Below are 22,081 nucleotides of genomic sequence, written 5' to 3'. Positions count from 1 at the left end.
TAGGCTCCTTTTATCGGAGGGGTCTTTCTACTGGAAACAGATCTTGTCAACTAAGAATATTGTTTCTTTAGTTGAGTAAAGTTCTGGGTCAACAACCTTGGTGCCATTAAAGAACTATCCAAATATTGGTTGAGTTTGATCTCCTGGGTGGCTGCCTTTGGGTGGATGGCCTTCACCAAAAATGTCCTGAAACCCCTTCCATAGAGTTTTATCTCTACTTCTGTCAGTTTCAGTAGATAGCTTTCAGTATTTGCACTTATCTAGTTATACGCTTTGAAGGTAAGGACCAGGGGACTCTGAATTGGTTATAGTACTTAATGGAGGGCTGGTGTAATATGCAGAAGACCAGTAAAGTGTTGTCCTCTACCTATTCAACTCAAGAGATGGTTGTCTTTGTTTTCAAGCAAAACAGTTTCTGTCTGGCTTTTGTTGTCATTGTATGACTGAATGTTAGAAAACCAACATGGACCATGTATCTCATGTAAGCACATCACTGTGGAAGACTCAGATAAAACTAAGCAAGGAGACCTTGAACAAATATGAGTAGCAAGATATTGTAAATAGTAACAACAAGACCTCAGAACATCCCTCCTGGTGTGAATGAATGTATTGAAATAAATACTGTCCTTCTACAGCACCCCAAACTTTCCCTGTGGTGGAAAACTTTGTGATGATAGCATAACTTACAGTTGTGGGGTGCAAATTGAATACTGTTTTTTTTGCCCCAAAAATTATCTTTTAAAACATCTGGTTTAAACCCAACTCTGTATTGTTAGTGTGCTGCATAAACCCCTATTTTGTCTTCTTTCCACCTCAGCTGCATTTTTTTTCTTAAAGTTCTCTTTGAATTATTATAACTACAAAGCTGAAAAAAACTTTCAAAACTTATTTTCTCTTTAAATTAATTTTTAGGGAAGCTATGCGGAATTATCTAAAGGAGCGGGGTGATCAAACAGTACTAATTCTCCATGCAAAAGTTGCGCAGAAGTCTTATGGAAATGAAAAAAGGTAAGGAAGACTCTCTCTCTCTTTCCCCCTCCCCCCCCCATCGAGGAAAAAAAATTCATCTGGTGTGACGTTAATTTTAGCATAGTACCTAACAAAATTGTCTTAAATTAAAAACACCGTAATCTTACTTTAAATAAATGTATTAATGAAATAGATCAAATGTATTGCCAAAATCAAGTCAGGTGTTTGTATAGTGAATGTTGGAAAACTGCTGCTTTTAGTACATAGACGTTTGTGTCTGTTTCTGCTGGCAGTTTCAGTCCCCAGCTTCGGTTCACCCAGGATTTCTTTCTTTGATCTAGTTCACGTGGTTGGGAGAGCAGTGAGGTTCTGTAGATCCTCATGTCCCTTGCGGGTGTTCCCCCCTGCACAGTTTGATTTCTCTGGGGAGAGGGATATCCTTAGCCTGGGTCTCACTTCTCCTCCTCACCCCAATAACGTTGTTGTATCTGCTGCAGATACAACTTTTCTGTCTTTTCATGCCAGCTGAGTTAACTAGTTCTCCAGTTACTTGTGGAGCATTCTGAGGTAAACAATATTTCAGAGTTTAATAAATTTTAAAAAAACAACACAAAAAAAACCAACCAAGTTAGAGTGAGAACGTTTACCAAAATAAAAAGTGACATAAACCCTCTTTTGGTCACTTTTAAGGGGATCAACAATTGAAATTATAGTGAAAATTAGCCCTAGAAAAATGGGAGAAAGTCTTAGTAAGACTTTCCTATTAGTATAAACTATTTTTCCATGGTAAAGTGTCTGTTTAAAGTATTTTGTTTGGAGGAAGCGGTGGTGGTGGGAAGGTTAGCTTTTTTCTTTCAGTAATTTTAAATAAAAATATACATGGCCCCAATTCAGGACAGCACTTAAGCACTTGCTGTCCTGAATCAGGCCTGTAATTACAATAAGAGTATCGAGATGTATCATTAAAATTAGTATAAAGTATGTCTTGTTATAAAAACTTCTTGTCAAAGATAGGTCAGTATATAAGTAGTAAGATGCTATCTATCTGATCCTATTTGTATAGATTTTTATACTGCAGCTATCAACCACATATCTGATCACTGCATTTCCAGGCAATTGTAGTACACTTCAGGTAGTTTTTAAGGCACGAGGCTGCAGAAGAAGCATTTTTGGAAGGCTTGTTAGTGAATATGTTTTATGAATAAGTTGTGTGTAGGTTTTTCGGCACTGTTCTGCTGGTGCACTTAAATTCTGACTTGCAGCACCAATAAGGTCCCTTATGTCTAGATTTCTAATTATCTTATAACGCACAATGACTTACTGTAAGATGTACATAAATTTCAAAAGTTAAATTGTTGAGCTAAAAATACTGGACTAGAGCAGATGAGGTTTCAGACACAGATGTTATCTATATGCAGTAGCCACAAAACAGCCACAGGTGCTGCATGTACTGTTACCTTTGATGCTTAATATTTCTTTCTCCACCTCGGTCCACATCCTGTTGTATCATATTGCTTGTAAAATTTCCTGAGGTTTGAGATATTAAACATCTCAATGTACAAAAACAATTCAAAATCAAAGTCCATCAAAAAATTGCCTGCAGAGTTCTGAGATGTAATCCTCTAATGCAAATGGATTTATTTCCTATCGTTGGGCCTCTGTTGTTCACGCAAAGGCCACTGTTGGCTGTTCTTCACACTTCTGTGCCTAGTTACTGGTACATCAGTGCATTTCCACTCTCCTGAGAAGACCTCCACAGTATGCAGTCTTCGCTAAGCTTCTCTTCTGGGCAGTTTCCAGGTTCAGCAGTTCCATTGAATTGTTAAGGATTTTTTAGATCTCTTTAGAGCCTTGTATTTCTTATTGAGAATCAAATAGGAAACTCCATGAAGGGGGAAAAAGGACACAAGTGAACAAGTGCACTGTGTGTATAAGATGCAACTATGCAGCCCTCTGTTGCTGACGGCAGCATTTTTAGATACATAGCAAGGGGGTTATAATTCAAGGCAATGTAGCAGTAAGCAGTACCTGCTGCTTCACAAAGGAGGATTTTACAGCCATCAAGATTCATCATGACTGAACAGCAGGAACACATGGTTAACTTCCCAGGTCACACCGTATTAAAAAATAACATGGTTAAGGAGTACAGTGTACTGAATTAATTTAACCCCTTTGTATGCCTTCATGGATTGGAAAACACATTTCTAACGAGCTTTCCTCTGTCAGACAGAAATCTGTTCCTTCTCTTGGGCCCAAAGTATTTCAGGAGTAGGAGTCGTCCACCATCCAACCCTTTTAGGGATAGATTTACTCTTTTCCTGTTTGGATTGCGGTAAAGGAAGGGGGGATGGCTCATTTTATTTGAAGATTAAAACTCACCATTTGTGTTAGGAAAATGTGTAAAGTCCCCCCCTTCCTCCCCAAAATGACCCTGAGAAATGTGAGGTGATACTTTCAAGGTGGATCTTTGTTCCTAGCAATTTCCAAATATTCCCATGTGCCTTTGACAGGTAATATTGCCCCAAACAATTCCTTGGATAAAATATAGAGTAGAGCTTCGGGCATTGTTGATGTGGCTTGCTGATTTTCATGAGTATATATTACTAATGTTAGTAAAACCACTATGGCATGCATACAAGTATGCTTTCCCAACTCCTGAGAATTGCTGTCCTTATGCCAACTAGTAATCAAAACATGCAATCAAAATGACATTAATACTACGTAAATACAAAATACCAAATGTTAAAACACCAAAGCTCTTCTGAGTGGGAACTGTTCTGTGGCGTTTGATACTGGATCCTCATCATCTGGTACCAAAAATTTTACATCACTTTTCAGGGATGTCATGGCTACCATTAGTGACTCAGAAACTGAACTGTAATTGGATATTGATTAAAATAGATACATATGTTTTTGCATAGCATGTTCCTCCTCCACTCTGTAGACATTGTGGAAGTAGGTCCATCCACTATTTATTTAGTATAGCTGGAGTTTTTCTTCACACCAGTTATTTTGAATTCTTGTCCTAGTGATAGACTTACCAAATGAGTACAGATTTCTTTTTAGACATTCAGAGTTTCAGGAAGAGTGCGCTCAAGGGTGACAATGTCTGGGAGTTCAGTATAAGATTATAGCATCATTTCCAAACTGATTTAATACTGATTTAGTTATTAAAAGAAAAATTGTTTAATATTTAAACAAAATGTATAGTTCTAAATATGCCAATCTAATTTTTATTCTCCTTCTCAAACCGATGTTTAAACCAGCACAGAAGATGCATTACAGTATTACACTAGACTCCCAAACTTCTGGCGTCACAAATAACTACATTATTATTCTTAACAACTAAATTGCTGATATCAACAGAATCTCAGAAGTGCCAGTTGTAGTTAAATCTTTAGATTCACTTCTGCCGCCAGATACTTCGTGCAAATGAGTGCAGATTTAGGTCCTTGATTTTCAAATTCATTTTACTTTACTCATAGCGAGACATGCCTTATTCCTTTCTTATTGCTGGGCTAAGCAAAGTTAGCAAAGATTTTAAGGCTATTTTATTATAATGATTAACCAAGTTCATGGGACATTCGTTTTATTCATTTTTTTTTCTTGCATTTCCAAAGAGAGAGGTTTTTAATTGAACCATTACTGATTGTGCCTACGGTTACATTGTATTTTAAACTTCATGGAAGGATCTCTCCATGTTTTTTTTGGTCCTGGACTTTAATGTGATAAGGAAGTATCTTGGCTCACTTTAGATGTGTAGAGAATAATCCATCTTTACTCGACAGGCTTCTAAATTTTCAGAAGTTGGGGCTCCTTTTGTAATTTCAGTTTCCAGTCAGAGATATTGTAATCTAGAGGCTACAGAAACTCCTCATTTCTGTTCCCAGCTCTCTCTTGGTTTGCTATGAGGCCTTGGAAATTTTTTTAACCTTTCTGTGTGCAGTTTATCCATCTGTAAATGAGGGTAATAATTACCTTGCAGGTGTTTTGATGAGGCTTAATCAATAGTGTGGCATTCTTGGTGGAAAGGAACCGTATGATGTGCAAATGTTGTGTAGTGTGATTTTGTTTAAAAATCTTAGAAAGAGGCATTTCCAGACTTAGTCCCCAAGTACCTGGCAACGTCTTTGTTACTTGTCTGTACGCTGATCATTGATTGGGGTTCCTAGATGTTAATGTAATAGAAATAATAGTAGACAGGTCCTCTGCTCTTCTAAGATGAGAGCATATTACTCTTTAGTAATAATAGCCTTTGGAATGGCAAGGGTGATGCAAATTTCTTCTGTTACATTTCTAGGTGAACCATTTGGCAATGGCATGTGTACATTAGTTATTGTTTACATTCTCAGATGTTGCATTCAGCATAGTTGTCTGGGTTCCCTCTGGGGACTTTGATTCTAGATTAGTTTTGTGCTAGTTATGTTTCTGTAAAGATACTGTCCACCAGGATTTTCATTCGTGGTTCTCAGCTTCTTGGCATGAGACAATCACAGCTCCTCAAGCTATTGAAGTATTTTCAGTCTCAAAAGATGCTTACGACTGGGTCTGTGAGCCAGTCCCCCTACTAGTGGTCACATACTACTATCTGAATTTGTTCAGTATCCTTGGAATGTTCTAGTTAGCAATTTCTTGACAGCTGTTAGTGAAAAAACTCCTTCCAGAAGCTGCACCTCACAGTTATTGCTCAGACTTTTCTCTGCGATGTATTGTTGAGTATGCTCTACTATGTGCCTACTAGGTCCTGGTTGTTATTGCTAGAATTGTTTTGTCATTGAGTGCTTTGCCTTGTTCAAGGCTTGCCGCGTGGCTCCGATGCCTATTTTTAGCACTCTAGTGCCTAATTATTTTTCGTTTTTTTTTTCTTGTTGCATTATATTCTTCAGTGGATGTTGTCAGTTTCTTCAGCCCCTAAGAAGGAAAGAAGACTGCTGAGTGGTTTCATGCTCAGAACAATGTGGGTAATTGACAAACATATCTTCTGCCTTGACTGTCTCCAAGTCGACCACCAGGTACAAGGGGAAATATTGTCATGCAAATGTCACCTCGAACGGTGGTGTATTTCTCCAACCCCACATCAAGGGAACCTATGAAGACTTCTTTGAGACCAGCACAGGGCTAGGCCAGAGTGTTTCAAAAGGTAAATCCTTGAAGCAGAAGCCAGAGTTGAACAAGAGTGCTGAGTGCCAGGACTCATTAGTGTTGGCATAAACCCATTTTTCCCTGGTAAGCTTAGTTAGGATAGTTTCGCTACTGAAGCACCATGTTTTCCCAAATTCATTGGCCTTAGTGGTGCCATAACTACAGGGGCTGGGAGTGCACATGTACCCTTACTTGGGGAATTGGCTGGTCAAGAACACCACTATGGAGGGAGTCAAAAGAGCAGTCTGTTCGCATTTCCATGTCATCGCGAGGGTTTTGGAGTCAGTAAGATTCAAAGTCTCTACTTTTCCCCAGCAGACATTTGGAGTACATGTGAGCTCTGCTAGGCATGGATCTGCTTGGTCTTCCTGCTGCAGAACAGGATTCAACACATGACCAATCTGATGGAGAGGATTTGTCAGATCAGATGGATGATAGCATGGACCATACTATGAATACATTTGAGTTTTGATGGCCTCAGCTGAATTAGGAGTACCGTGGCTTTTCTTCTCATGAGATCAACTCAGTGAACCTTGAAATCACAGTGGAAGCAAGCATTATAGGGGGACTCACATCTCTTCTGGATGATGGACAACCTCTGGGCTTTTCTGTCTAAGTGCGAGTCCAAAGATGAGCTTGGATTAGGGATTTAGTTCAAACTCCAGCCATTCAAATTGTAGTGACCACAGATTCGTCCAACATGACATGAGGCGCATACAGAGAAGGTGCCTCCCCACTCCTCTCAAGGAATTTAGTCTTTCTGTAGGAGCAACAACAGAACATTTTATATACAACTGATGAGTGGTTCTAAATACAAGTACCTTCAGAGACCTGATGTGCCAAAAGGTGGCCCTGCTTCACACGTACAATAGGGTCACTGTGCTTGTATATCAAGAAGCAGGAAGGGACCAAATTTTGCATCTTGTGTTGCAAGGCTTGGCAAATGTGGGAATGAGCTTTCCCAGAAGACACTTCTGATTGCCATATATTTAGCAGGGAAGAAGAACTAACAGAAAGAGCTGATCCATGATAGATCTTCACAAGTGGTCTCTGGAGCACATAGTGGCATACCTACTTCACAGAGGAACATTGGAGGTAAATTTCTCCATCCCTTACTTGAAAAAGAAGCTACCAATCTTCTGCTCATGGCATAGTGGAAAAAAATTAACAACGGAATATCTTATCTATCCAATGGATAAAGGGACTCCTATATGCCTTTTCACTAGTACCTCTTATAGTCAGGGTTCTGGCAAAGGTTTGGAGGATCAGAGGTAATAGTTTTTTTAATCATTTTCTTTTTTTGCTGGTCAGATTACTTCTTTGGGAACTTCCACCTCCCACTCTATTAGATGCTTATGGCCCCGTGGTTAATATAGAGGACTAGAAGTTAGAAGACCCTATAAATTGAAGATGAATGGGAAAGCAGTTTTCTTTGTTGCATAGCACCTAGTCCCACTCTATTTCTAATTGTGAACTCTGGAAATTGTTTCAAACTAAAAATAGTTGAATGATTTTTTTTTCTCTTTTCATATGTAGCTGAAAATCAGCCCATCATCAAAACTTAGAAATTCTCATTTATTACTTTAACCCATTTCTTCCAAATGCTTTTTCTCCAAGTTATCTTAAACTAATCAAAGACTGGGGCTTCTTTTGTCCCATGTTAAATGAGAAATAACTGCATCAAAGGTGTACATGCACTCTTTACTGTACATACAATAGAACCTCAGAGTTACAAACACCAGAATTATAAATGGACCAGTCAACCACACACCTCATTTGGAACCGGAAGTATGCAATCAGGCAGCAGCAGAGACCAAAAAAAGCCAACAACCCCAAATACAGTACAGTGCTGTGTTAAACGTAAACTAAAAAAATAGAGGGAAAGCAGCATTTTTCTTCTACATAGTAAAGTTTCAAAGCTGTATTAAGTCAATGTTCAGTTGTAAACTTTTGAAAGAACAACCATAATGTTTTGTTGAGAGTTACGAACAACCTCTATTCCCAAGGTGTTCATAACTGAGGTTCTACTGTATTTTACACAATATAGTTGAACTCTTCTTTACAGGAGATCATGGGATTGTCTGTATAAAGTTAGAAATTGAAAAACCAATACTTGCCTCCATCTGGAGGTAGAGGCTAACCCTTAAGTCTAGTCCAATAAGGGAACCAGTCAAGCAGGTCTAATAATTATGATTATTTCTCTTTTACTTGTTTGCAGTGTTGTAGTCTTGTTGGTCTCACGAAATGAGAGAGACAAGGTGGGTCAGGTAATAGGCATTGCCATTTATTGGACGAACTTCTTTTTGTGGAAGACACACACTTTTGAGCTCCACAGAGCTCAGACCTGAGAATAGCTTTGTAAAGCTCAAAAGCTTCTCTCTTTCACCAACAGAAGTTGGTCCAATAGAAGATATTATTTCACCTACCTTGTCTCTCTCTCCTTGATTTGACAGGTTAAAATCAGTTTTTTAAAACTTAGTAAGCCAAGAGTCTGTATATGATTTTGATTTACAATATAATTCAGTATTTTTGATGTCCTTATCATAAGTTTTAGCTTAAAAGAAAGTTGAATTGTTGCAGCCAGTTTGTTCTTAAAATGGGTTATAACTTGTTTTCTGGTGGTCATTATCGCCTCCTAGTGTCCTTTGGCAAAAGCTTTTCTGTACAACATAAACTGGAAGTACTTGCATTTGGAAATACGTAAACACTAGCATTTGCTCAGTTGTAAAGACTGAAAATAATATAGATATACTTAATGCAGTGCATGACATTTGTAACATATTTTCAAAGCTTGAATTGACCTCAAAAGTTAAAGATTCTTTCGCCCTGTTTCTGTATATAAGTTAGAAAGCAGTACTCTTTTAAGTCATTACAATTTGAGGGCTCACTGGGATAGCCTATTATTTGTATTTATTTAAATTATTTTAATAGAATATTGTAAGTTTTGTCCTTACCATAGTTTTTTCATAATTTCAAATTTAATTTTACACAGGTTTATTTTAAAAAAGAAAGAAATATTTAATTTAGATTTTTAAAAATCTAATATAAAAATATTTTTAAAGAAAATCAGATTTTTATCCATGTTGTCAGAAAACAAGTCTTGTCTTCATTTGTCATTGATGAAAGGATATAAATATAACAATAAATACTAAATTAACATTTTAGAGTGGTTTTTCTGAAAGGCTTATATTTTTATTATTTTATCTGTCAATCAAAGCTCTTAGTATCTCTACACCAACTTTACGGTCCTTAGAGCAGTGGTAGGCAACCTGCAGCCCATCAGGGTAATCTGATTGCGGGATGTGAGACATTTTGCTGACGTTGACCGTCCTCAGGCACACCGCCGCCCGCCATCCTCTTCCCCCCCTCGCCACCCCCCCCCCAGCTCCCGGTGGCCGTGGTTCACTGTTCCCAGGAATCTACACACACAAAGATGACAGTTCCCAGGATAAATTGCTTAAAGGAACCATGTTTGTTTAATTTTGATTCATAAACTAATTAACAGATTCACTTGAGAAAATCTTTGAAATTCAGTTTAGTCACAGATTATATGCTGTAAATTTGGAGGAAGATACAGTATACTTTTTATGCAAAACAGAGTTTGCATCCTGGCTTAAAGTGAAACTCTCAGCACAACCTTAACTGAGGGGTTGCAATCAAGTGTGTGCGTGTGTGTGTGTGTATGTGTGTGAGAGAGAGAGAGAGAAATATATGTAACCTACAAACAACCACTCAGTGTCATTTTAAGTACTTACTAGGGCTCTATTTAAAAGCTCTGAATATCTCCTTTCCAAGAATATAAAGCTCCTGATTGTGCTCTATACCGTTGCAAGATGCCATATTTTTAACCTGTCTCCCCCTTTATGCTGCAGTGGAGGGCTTTTGTTCCAGTATCAAATGCTAATTTGGCTAGGAAGGCTTTGTATTTGCCAGGACAAGACTCAGTTTTGTCGCTTTTATGCAAAGATTTTTATAAAAGCTGTATGTAATCTGTAAATTGTTCATTTTCAGGTTTTTTTGCCCCCCTCCATGTGTGTACCTTATGGGCAGTGGATGGAAGAAAAAAAAAGAACAAATGGAACGGGATGGTTGCTCTGAACAAGAGTCACAACCATGTGCATTCATTGGAATAGGAAACAGTGACCAAGAAATGCAACAGCTGAATTTGGAAGGAAAGGTAGAGCCCACATAATAATTACTCCTGCAGTTTATAGCATGGGGCATTCTAACCACTACTGTCTCTTTCAGCAAATGCGTTCAGGTTGTTTTTATTTTCTGATCACTAACTAATTATTGTGGCCCATAAGACATTAGGGTGGGAAAAGTTTGTCGGTTGGCAAAGAGAATGAAATTATCAAGTTTCTAAGCAGGTATAACAAATGTTTAAAAGGAGGGAATAAAAATACTTTTAAAAGAATTGATATAGTATTTTGCTAAATGTAGAGATATGTTTTACAATAATACAAATTACAATGGGATGTTTTCTTGTGCCATCAACGAACTAAGATAGCTAGAATAAAACTGACCTTGCATAGGTTTATGTTGTTTATAGGTGTTGCAAGCACTGTTTCAGTTACCTTGTATTTGCAATGTAGCTCCTTCACTGATGCTATAAATATCTATTTTACAATGCTCTTCACGATGTACGCTTTAAATAATTGGAGCAGAATGTTGTGATTTCAGGGAATTGGTAAAGAAAAACATTTGGGTAGACGTTTTTAAAGATGAATCCCGCCCATGTCATATTTTCTGATTATTTAATGTGGTAAGTGTTTCTGCTATCTTGAACTAAAAGTTTATCTGAAAAAGAAACAGTAGTTTGTTCTAATCTACAGAACTATTGCACAGCCAAAACATTATACATCTCTGACTCAGACAAGAGAAAGCACTTCATGTTATCAGTAAAAATGTTCTATGGCAATAGTGACGACATCGGTGTGTTCCTCAGTAAACGGATCAAAGTCATCTCCAAACCTTCTAAAAAGAAACAGTCACTGAAAAATGCAGACTGTAAGTATTTAGTGCGCAGATCTTTACTTTATGTGGTGATATGTTTGACCTCACATGACTTTCTTCTTGTATGTTTGAGGTTTGATTGCAACTAAAAATAAATATAGTGCAATTTTCCAGATTTACTGTAATGTATTTAAGACCTCTGTACATTGATGTGTATTACAATATTCCCCTTTGTTTACCTGGTTATGCTGTAATTGAATTGAATATGGTTAGCATTCGCAATATAGATTGATAGGTTTAAAAAAATGCTTTCAGCAGATTTCCAGTCATGGGTCAGTATACTTATACGCCGGCTTGTCAAGAACTTCCTTATCTCAAAGTTCTAAGCTGTTGATTCTAGCAGGTCAGGACCGTTCCTGCTGAGGTACTTAAGCTACCTCCAGTAGTCAACAGCAAAGACATTGCTTTAGGAACATTAGTGATTAGCTCCATATCACCCCAACCAACTCTTCACTTCTCTGCATCACTCTCAGTCTCTCACTATCTTTTCTCTCATTGATGTCAATTTTATTTATAAATTTATTTTGTGAGATTATCTTCAAGGTATTGACTTTCATTGGAGTTTGGGACTCTTCATGTTGTTGGTTCTCAAGGCTTTAAGCTCAATTTGCTTGCTCATTCTGGAACATGTTTTTTGTTTTTTAGCTCTAGAATTCTTGGGTACTGATGCACAGTTGAAGCACTCCAAGCTTTAATCTCCCTGACTTCTTTCTCCTCAGAGTTTTGCTTGTCCACAATTGATGCACATCAGGCATTGTGTATTCCTTTTTTCTTGTTCCATGAGATTCTCTTATTCAGATATTGTAGTCTAATCTTCTCCAATCTCAGAATCGTGCATTGGGATTTCCAGACTAGTTCATTGGGGTGCAAGGCTCAGGAGAGGGAATCAGTGTAAGCGGGGAAAGCTGAAAGTCCCCAGAACCATCTTGCAAATGTGCAGTTAAAGTAGCAGATGACTTCTGGAAAACTCCCTGCCTTCCCTCTTGGTTGTCTTCGCGGCCTAGTGTAGTCAGAGGAGCAGTTCATAAGTAGAGATCTGCAGATGAAGGCAGTTGTCTGCCAGCCTAAGTGTCTCTTCTCTGCTCATGTGGAACTCATTTTAGCCTTAGATGCACCAGTGGACATCCCTAAATACTAAAAGCATTTAGTGGGGGGAATGGAGAAGGTTGACTGAGCTGCCAACATCTGGTTGGTCCTTTCCAACAGTTCTGTTGTGATTGTCTATTGTCTGTTGTGAAACTGGGCTAGGAAACCTTAAATGGTATGTCTACACTGCAGTTAAAAACCTGCAGCTGGCCCATGCCAGTTGCCTTCAGCTTGTGGGGCTTGGGCTAAGGGACTGTTTAATTGTGGGGCAGATGTTTGGGCTTGGGCGGGAGCCTGGGCTCTAGGACCCTGCAGGCACGGGCAGGGCTGACTTTAGGCCGATTCCCCTGAATCGGGCCCCGCGCCTAAGAGGGCCCCGCACCCTAAAGAAAAGCGCCTGGTTGACACCAGTCTTGGCTCAAGGCCTGTATAGTTCAACCTGCACTCTAACAAAACATTCATCCAGACCAGCTGGTATATTTTTGATATTAAAATACTCTCTGGGAGCCCTTTTCATAAGCCCCCATCAGAATTAATATATTCTCAAAAATGAAAACATTTAACATTGGTTTTTGAGTTGAAATGCTGATGCAGCTGTTGGTTCAGTGTTTTCTTTTCTTCGGGATCTTAAATATCACGTCAATATAGTGTCATCGTTCTGGTGCCCATTACACTGTTGAGTCAGGATCCATCGTCTGGAGCCTCAAGTGCAATTAGAAATAGCCTTGTTGTTGTGCGAGTCCCACCAGTGGGCTAACAATATGCATTGTTGACTTATGTCCTTGTAGCCAGTCTTGCAATTCTGGAAGCTTGTATTGAGCTTCCTTTGATGGCAAATACCGTGTAGAACAGGGGTGGGCAAACTACGGCCCACATCATGTGGGGCGCTGGGTCGGGGGCCGCACCACATAGCTCGGCCCCGCTGTGGCCGGGGCGCTCGGTCGGGGGCCACACCTCACAGCTTGGCTCCGCTCCAGCCAGGGCGCAGGGTTGGGGCCCCACCATGTAGTTCCCGGAAGCTGCAGCATGGCCCTGCTCCGGCTCCAGTGCGCTCCAATGGGAGCTGCAGGGGCAGTGCCTGCAAAGGGGGAGCATGCAGAGACTCTTGGCCGCGCCTCCGCATAGGATCTGGAGAAGGGACATGCCACTGTTTCCGGGGGACGCTTGAGGTAAGAGCTGCTTGGAGTCTGCACCCCCTGAGCCGTTCCCCACGCCCCAACCTCCTGCCCCAGCCCTGATCCCCTTCTGCTCTCCAAATGCCTCGATCCCAACCCAGAGCACCCTCCTGCACCCCAAACCTCTCATCCCCAGCGCCACCCCAGAACCTGCACCCCTTCCCACACCGCTGCCCCAGCCCTGATCCCGCTCCTGCCCTCCAAACCCCTTAGTTCCAACCCAGAACACCGTCCGACACCCCAAACTCCTCAGCCCCACCCCAGAGCCCGCACCCCCTCCTGCACCCCAACCCCAATTTTGTGAGCATTCATGTCCCGCCATACAATTTCTATTCCCTGGCCAAAAAGCTTGCCCACCCCTGATGTAGAAGAAAGATTGCATTTAGGTGGACTCTGGCCTCAAAGAAATCTGAAGAGTTCAGTAAGCAGGTTTGTGAGGGACTATACTCTGCCAGACTCTCTGAATCTTTTGTACTTTCAAGAGAAAGATCTGAGCAAATCAGAGAGTTGAAGTTTCTGTAATTTTGGACAGTATTCTTTTTCTTCTTTTTTTTAACTGGTCATTATAGGAACATCTTTTCCTTATTCTTGAAAGGAACTGGGCACTCAGAGTAGCCTAAGTATTTCAATGGGGTGGGGCAATGCAGCCTCTGAGTCCAGTGGTTTAGAACTATGAGCTAAGGTACTTCCCACTCTAAGACAGATGCACGTGTCCAAGAGTGGCAAACTGACAAGAATTTATAGTATCTTCAGAGAACAGCAATTACAGATAAACAGTTAACTTTTGTAATTGTGACTGTTTTCCCAAGTGTCACAAATGTGTTTGATTTACAAAGAACGTAATTACAGATTGATGAGGGAATCAGTCTATTATGCATCTGTTTGTTGATTTTATTAATGTTGCATTATTAAAAAACATTTTTACAATATTAAGTAAGTCTTTATTTTTTTCTTGCAGTATGTATTGCGTCAGGAACAAAAGTGGCACTATTTAATAGACTTCGATCCCAAACAGTTAGCACCAGATACTTGCACGTAGAAGGAGGTAATTTCCATGCCAGTTCACAACAGTGGGGAGCATTTTACATTCATCTCTGTAAGTAAAAATAACAAAAAAACAAAAACACCCCCCAAAATACAAACCTCCAGTTTTCTTCCCTTTTTAATCAATTTTCAAAGTAAAGATTCAGTCTCAGTGTGTGTATATATTTGTGTGTAATATAGTACCATTTTATGTCCTTGCCATCAAGAGAGAAATGAGTTAAACCATTTAACATAGAACTTTGTCTGCTTTATGCAGTGGATGATGATGAATCAGAGGGAGAGGAATTCACAGTGCGAGATGGCTACATTCATTATGGACAGACTGTCAAACTTGTGTGTTCAGTTACTGGCATGGCACTCCCAAGACTGGTACAGTTTAACTTCTCCAATGCTATAGCTAATTTGTAATATACTAATTAGAGTACCTGGATTGTTTTAAATGCAAGTTCATGTGTTGATTAGCACGTATTTGTTTTTAGAAGAACTGCCAAATTGGCTTTGACTTTTAAAAACTTTTTTTTTGCTGTTGTTTTATTTTTAAAATGCTATTATTTTAATATGATATTTTATCTTTATTTCTGTTTTGCTGTAGAATTATTCTTTTAGTTAAGGATAAGGTGTGTAAGTATAAACTAAACAGAAGGCATGATACACAGATCAATCAAAATGCTAAATACAGGTTACCCTGTGAGCTTTTCAAAAAGATAGATCTAGCTTAGCAATGACAACAAAGGCACCACGGTATTAAAGCACGTAAGCATGTGAGTAGTCTCATTCAAGCCAGTGGCACTTCTCTTGTGCTTAAAGCTTTGCTAGAATCAGATCTAAAATCATTCTGTATACTTATATGCCCTCTTACAGACAAGTAGAATATCAGTATACTATACAAAGTAATTTCGGATGAATACTGGCACTGAACTCATTTAAGCATATATAACAATAAAAATGCATATAATAAAAAATTGCACATCACCATTACGATGAACAAAAGAGAAATTGTGTTTTGGTTCTGTAAGCTTACATGATATTAATCAATTCTGCCTCAGTGATTGAGAAAGGTATTGTAAGTGTTTAGGATTTTTTTTAACAGGCTAATTATAGATATATATGTACCGAATGCCCCCAAATAGCCAGCCTGGGAGCATTAGTACATAACTGATTATAAACCTTCCGTTTATTTAAGTGTCCTAAAACCATTAATCATTAGCCTATTAGAGACTTCACTATTACCAGTCTCTTTTATGTGTAATCTACTCAGATACCATGATGGTGACAGTATGAAACTCTGACAGATTTAATTCCTGCTCTATAAGATATCCCAGTATGACTATGTTGAGAATTTCTCTCTACAACCAAATCCAGTTGGAGGATGGAAACGATCTGCTGAGGGCAAAACTTTTGTTTATTTTATCTACTGAAATGGTATAATATAATAAACCCCCATTTTGTTAAGCTGTTATATCAATTAATAGAAAATTCCATCATTTACTGAGTTTCTAGGGATTTGATCCAGTATACATGGAAATCAGGGAAAGATTCCCTTTGACCCTAATGGGTTCCATATTGAGATATGACAGCATCAGTAGTGTGATTCCTGGGCCAGGCACCAGTTGGAAAGGTGCCATCATCTGCAATTCCAGAGACCTCTAATGGGAAAGGGGAAGTAAATTTGCATTTAGCATGACATTTTATTTTTTACCCTTGCAGTTGGGAACATTCAGCGCACATCTTTACAACTCTTGTTATAAAATATGTTTGCACGTCACCTTTAATTTTATTATATTGGCTGTAGGATTTTAGGCGAGAAACTACATTTTTTCATAAAATTTCTGAAGAAAAATGTGAACCTTAAAAATAATGTTGCTAATAGTTCCATTTATCATCGTTAGAAATCCCAGAGGACATGGTTGGCTTTCTGATTCGTGGCTTAGAAATCTTCAAGCACTATGGCTGCTGCTTCTGCTGATGTTGCATAAAATGAAGTACTAAACTTTTTTTCTAGAAGTTGAGTTAAAATTCCAAGCTTCAGATTTCTGTTGTCTGTAAGGGAATACTTATCTTTTTTTATTTTAAAAAATTAAATACTATAACTCTTTAGAATTACAACAGTAGGTATTTTTATGCTGGATTGTCAAATGTAGGAAACAGCCATCTTTTACAGGTGTACTGTATAGTCATGTCTTAACTAATATTCATCATGACTAGCTGTCAAGAGATACACTATTATAGTGTTGCATTTGCAAAACTATAGATAAGGATGTGTTAATACTTTTACCATAAATCCCTATTTTTAAAGGTTTCAATTCAGTAAGTGGCCCACTATGCTGCAGTTGGCTATATGAGTTGTCAAACCTGGAGGCATTTGCTTCTGTAAAATTGTGTATTGATACTTGACCAGCTGCTCTTTTGCATCAGGAGACCAAACAAAAGAAATCAGATTTTGCTGGTTTCTGATGCTTTTTTCCTCTCTTCTAGCAAAAAAGTTGAAATATATGCATGCAGCATGCACTCACTTAGGACTCTAAAAAGTAGAGAAGCCTCCATATCTATCCTTGTTTTAGAAATTGCAGGGAGTTTTTAATCACATGTTTAAAATTAAACTTGCAAATGTATGTGTTAAAATATCTCTTGTTTCCGTACCGTTCATGTAAATTGCCAGAAATAAATGTATACTCTCTGATGTAAATAAAACATAGATTGCATTATTCTAAGTGTATTTCTTTGTGCATTTTTTTACCAACAGATCATTCGAAAAGTGGATAAACAGACAGCGTTACTGGATGCAGATGATCCAGTATCGCAGCTCCATAAATGTGCATTCTACCTTAAAGATACTGAAAGAATGTACTTGTGCCTTTCCCAGGAGAGAATAATCCAGTTTCAAGTGAGTTATTTAAACAGATTGTATTAAATGAGAAATGTAATCATCAAGTTTGTTTCAAAAATATCCGGGAACAACATTTTTGGCCTCAGCAGTCTGTTTTTAAAAGAAACTGCTATAGGAAGTACCAAACTTTACTCTTCCCAATCTGTTAAATTTTCTTTTCTTTCTCCAGTCTTCTGTATCAGACTTGACTCTTGAGCTATAGTTCCTCCCAGTCAACAAATGGAAACAGAACATTAAGATTGTAGATTATGTCATACTCTCACATGTAAGTGTCTATCGTCTCTCAATCTTCAATTATTCCTTTCTCCAGTAGGTGGAGAAAATTATTCCTAGCAAGCTTCTGCACCACGAGTGAAAAAGCAGACATTGGAGGCCTAACAAGAGCCTGGTTACATACCATGTGTGCAGCTGATCAGGCTGCACAAATGACACACTGATATGATCCCTCAATCTCATCTGATATGGTGGACCACTCTTAGCAGGCGTTTAGTGTGGGTGTCTCCTTCAAGGGAACAAGACTGGGACCAAATTTCAACTCAGCTGAGCATTTCCGGATCTGAGACCAAACTTAGAGGTGATGAGCAGAAAAAAGTGTCCCTCCGTGGAGCTTGGTCAAAGTAGGGGTCACCATATAGAACCCTCTATTTCATGGGCTTGCCCTATTTGGGCAGGACAGGATACAGGGGCTCCTGACCAGGATAAGGAAGATAGGAGTAGAGGACGAGCCAAGGCGTGCCTCTATCATGCCTTGGACAAAAACTTCCTTCCAGTACAAGGAGGGAGCAAGAAGACTCAATCCTTGCTTTGCCTCAGTGAAGGCTCAATCCTTGCCCTGAAGAGAGACAGTGTTCCCAGGAAAGAACCTAAAGAAGCTGGGACAAGCCCCCTCGAGTGTCTGGAAGCATCCCCAGCACAAACTATTGCTCAGCCTTAAAATGTGTCCGCTAGGCAGGAACAGTCGTAACCTCAGATCCTATCCATTAGGAGAAAACATCCTCCAGCAGGGAATAGAAAGCCAAGAAACACCAGGAATGCTTAGGCACCAGCAGCTCTGAGAATCAGCTCCCTGATGGTACCTCCCCTCACAGAGCAGCCTGGGGAGTCGAGGGAAAAAGCAGCTCCCGCTGCTCTGGAATTTGCTTTAGAGTGTAGTACATTCAGCCTCCCTGAAAAATGCTTATGAGGACTCAGAGGTACCCTTCCACTGTAACTATTCTTGCAGCACTCATCAAGCCCAGTCAGATCAGAGCCAGCTCTTCTCAGGGGTAGGAACAAGATTGAAGAACAAAATCATCAACTCTTCTAATTTCTCCCTTGAGAATGGAGGGGGAGAACAAAGGAAAGGCTGCCATCTGCTTCCCCTCCCCACTGATTAAACCCAGCTCAGGCTGCACATGGGCCTCTTCCCACTTTCATAAGAACATAAAGGCTGTCATACTGGGTCAGACCATAGTCCATCTTGCCCAGTATCCTGTCTTTGACAGTGGCCTGTACTAGAGCTTCAGGGGGAATGTACAGTCAGAGCAGTTATGGAGTGTTCCTCCTTTGTCTTTCACTCCCAGCTTTTGATAGAGGTATAGGTTATGTCCCTGCCCATCGTGGCTAATGGCCATTGGTGGACCTATCCTCCATGAACTTATTCAGTCCTTATTTGAACCCAGTTATACTTGTGGCCATCACAACATATGATGCCAATGAGTTCTGCAGGTGTTAGGTGTGTGAAAAAGTATATTCACTTGTTTGTATTAAACCTGCTGCCTATTAATTTCATTAAGTGATCCCTGGTTTTTGTACTATCTAAAGGGGTCAATAACACTTATCTGTTTTCTTTTTCCACACTATTCATGATTTTGCAGGCCTCTATCAGATCCCCGCCACCCGTAGTCATCTCTTTTCTAATCTGAACAGCCCTAATCTTTTTAGTCTCTCCTCATATGGAAGCCATTCCATACCCTTGATCATCTTTGTTGCCTTTCTCTGAACCTTTTCCAGTTCCACTATATCCCATTTGAAATTCGACCAGAACTGGACTCAGTATTCATGGTGTGGGCACACCACGTCTTTATATAGTGGTACTATGATACTTTGTCTTATTTTCTATCCCTTGTCTAATAGTTCTTAACATACTGTTAGACCTTTTGACTGCTGCTGTGCATTGAGTGGAAGTTTTCAGAGAACTATCTGCAGTGACTCTCAGATCTCTTTCCTAGGTGGTAACAGCTAATTTAGAACCCATCATTGTATGTGGATAGTTGGGCTTATTTTTTGCACTTATCAGTGTTGAACTTCATCTGGCATTTTGTTGTTCAGTCACCCAGTTTAATGAGATCTCTCTGTTACTCTTTGCAGTCTGCTCTGGGCTTTACTATCTTGAATAATTTTGTATCATCTGCAAAGTTTGCCACTTCACTGTCCACCCCCTTTTCCAGATTGTTTGTGGAACAACACACTATCTTCTTGAGGGGCAAGGCTCTGTGGAAAAGAAACCTCTACATTTATTGCTAGAGGCAGAGTCTCATCTTCACCTACTTCTTCCTACACAATCAAGCGTGAGCACCAGGCTGCTTATTCCAGAACTACAGCCCAGATTCTATGGAGTCTTTGAAACTCTACCTTCTATAGTTTAAGAACAAGCAGAGATGAAGGGAACATCTTAGCTCCTTCTACCTGCCCATTACAGAGGGGAATCACTGAGCACATGCTATTGAATACCACTCAGTGGACATCAGCCTATCCAAACACCAGCCAGCATATAAGATCCCACCTGAGGAAGAGGGCAACTAGTGGCAGAGTGAAGATAGCCAGGAGGAGAAAGAGAGAGAGGACAAAGGAAAGGAGACTATGGAAAATCAGCAGGTCAGTCTGGATCCCTAAGCTCAAGAGAAGGGTGAACTTTGCATATTTAAGCAGGACTGGCTAATGCTCTTAATGAGGATGGCACATACTCTGGAGCTGCAGGAACTGTTGGCTAGAACCTCTGCCAGGGAACTTTCCTAATCTAATAGGACCCTGCAGCTGCTGACCATCCACCCCTATGTCAGAAAGAAGACTTGACAATCAGCGGACCCTAAGCATGGCGTTAAAGGCTCTCTGTCCTCTCAGAGTGTCAGATGTGGAGATGATAATTGGGCAGACACTGCCAAATGGGAGGTAGCAAAGAGGACAATAATTCCTGTGGAAGAAGGATTAGCTCTTAGTGATATGCGTGACAAAAGTAAGGTATCCCTTAAAAAAGATCTTGTCAGATCTCAGGCCTGTCACTGCAAACTCCAGTTTATGCCCAGGCCAGGGCAAGGTGGCTTCGGAAGTAGAACAGGTATGCAGAGGCCAAAGATGAGGATGCTGAACTGATCTTGACCTTCCCATTTCTGGACTTCATACTCTCATTCATCTGTGAAACCAGATATGACAGTCTATTCATCTTCTAGAGCCATGGCCACCTTGGTGGCAGGCAGGAGAATTCTGTGACTCAAACCATGGGTAATGGGTTCTTCCTCTAGTGTCAGACTACTACCTGTGCCCTTCAAAGGCAAATTTCTTTTCAAGGAGGAATTAGAGCAGATGTAACAGTCCTTCACTGCTTCAAAGTAGTGAGGCCTCCCGCAGCTGAGGCCCTAGGTCAGGGGTTCTCAAACCTCTGCACGACCCTAGGAGGGGGAACTGAAGCCTGAGCCCGCCCAAGCCCCACCCCCAGGGAGCAGGGAAAGGGGGGCAAAACCAAAGCCCCACCTCCCCAGGCTGGGAGGCTAAAGCCAAAGCGCAAGGGCTTCAGCCCCAGGCAGGGGGCCTGTAACCTGAGCCCTGCTGCCCAGAGCTGAAGCCCTTGGGCTTGGGCCCCAGGCTCCAACAAGTCTAAGCCAGCCCTGGCGACCCCATTTTAAAATGGGGTCGAAACCCACTTTGGGGTCCCAACCTACAGTTTGAGAACCACTATCCTATGAGTTCTAGGATTACAGTCCAACAGGAACAAATATAGCACAACTAATACCTATAATTAGGCCCCTACCAAATTAATGATCAGTTTTGGTCAATTTCACGGCCATAGGATTAAAAAAAATTGTCAATGTCATGATTTCAGCTATTTAAATCTGAAATGTCACAATGTGGTAATTGTAGGGGTCCTGACCCAAAAAGGAGTTGCGGGGAGGGGTTGTGGTACTGCTGCCCTTACTGCTGCGCTTCTGCTGGTGGTGGCGCTGCCTTCAGAGCTGGGCTCCTGGTCAGCAGCTGCCACTCTCCAGCTGCCCAGCTCTGAAGTAAGGATGGCATGGTATGGTATTGCCACCCTTACTTTTGCCCTGCTGCCTGCAGAGCTGGGCCCTCAGTCAGCAGCCACCACTCTCCGGCCATCCAGCACTGAAGGCAGCAGCGCAGAAATAAGGGTGACATGGTATGGTACTTCTGCACTGCGGCTGGTGGGGCACTGCCTTCAGAGTTGGGTACCCAGCCAACAACCATCGCTCTCAGGCTGCCCAACTCTGAAGGCAGTGCAGAAGTAAGGGTGGCAATAGGTAGGTAATCCCCCTAAAATAATCTTGTGACCCTTCTGCGACTCCCTTTTGGGTCAGGACCTCCAATTTGAGAAATGCTGGTCTCCCCCATGAAATCTGTATAGTGTAGGGTAAAATCATACAGAACACCAGTTTTCAAGGGGGGAGACCAGATTTCACAGTCCATGACGTGTTTTTTATAGCCGTGAATTTGGTAGGGCCCTACCTACCCTTCAGGAAAAGGGAGGCAGAATCACAGGGAAAAGGTAGGC

At 40.4% G+C, this 22,081-nt stretch overlaps 1 protein-coding gene across 22 annotated transcripts in view; it reads left to right on the top strand.

Annotated features, from left to right (window-relative positions):
• RBPJ (recombination signal binding protein for immunoglobulin kappa J region) overlaps nucleotides 1–22,081 on the top strand; it is a 104,247-nt gene that overhangs the window by 73,759 nt on the left and 8,407 nt on the right. For 21 of the 22 annotated variants that reach the window (XM_045018947.1, XM_045018933.1, XM_045018941.1 and 18 more), the window contains 6 exons: nucleotides 913–1,008; nucleotides 10,123–10,288; nucleotides 10,947–11,121; nucleotides 14,347–14,484; nucleotides 14,689–14,801; nucleotides 17,176–17,316. In XM_045018947.1, the coding sequence (XP_044874882.1) occupies nucleotides 920–1,008; nucleotides 10,123–10,288; nucleotides 10,947–11,121; nucleotides 14,347–14,484; nucleotides 14,689–14,801; nucleotides 17,176–17,316 (822 nt within the window). In that variant the 5' untranslated portion in view covers nucleotides 913–919. The remainder of the gene's footprint in view (nucleotides 1–912; nucleotides 1,009–10,122; nucleotides 10,289–10,946; nucleotides 11,122–14,346; nucleotides 14,485–14,688; nucleotides 14,802–17,175; nucleotides 17,317–22,081) is intronic. The other variant, XM_045018931.1, reaches the window with a different exon arrangement.

The sequence above is a fragment of the Mauremys mutica genome, chromosome 5 (genome assembly GCF_020497125.1).
Source record: "Mauremys mutica isolate MM-2020 ecotype Southern chromosome 5, ASM2049712v1, whole genome shotgun sequence".
NCBI classification, from domain to species: Eukaryota; Metazoa; Chordata; order Testudines; family Geoemydidae; genus Mauremys; species Mauremys mutica.
The sequence above is the reverse complement of the archived record's forward strand: the minus strand, read 5'-3'. Positions and strand labels throughout refer to the sequence as shown.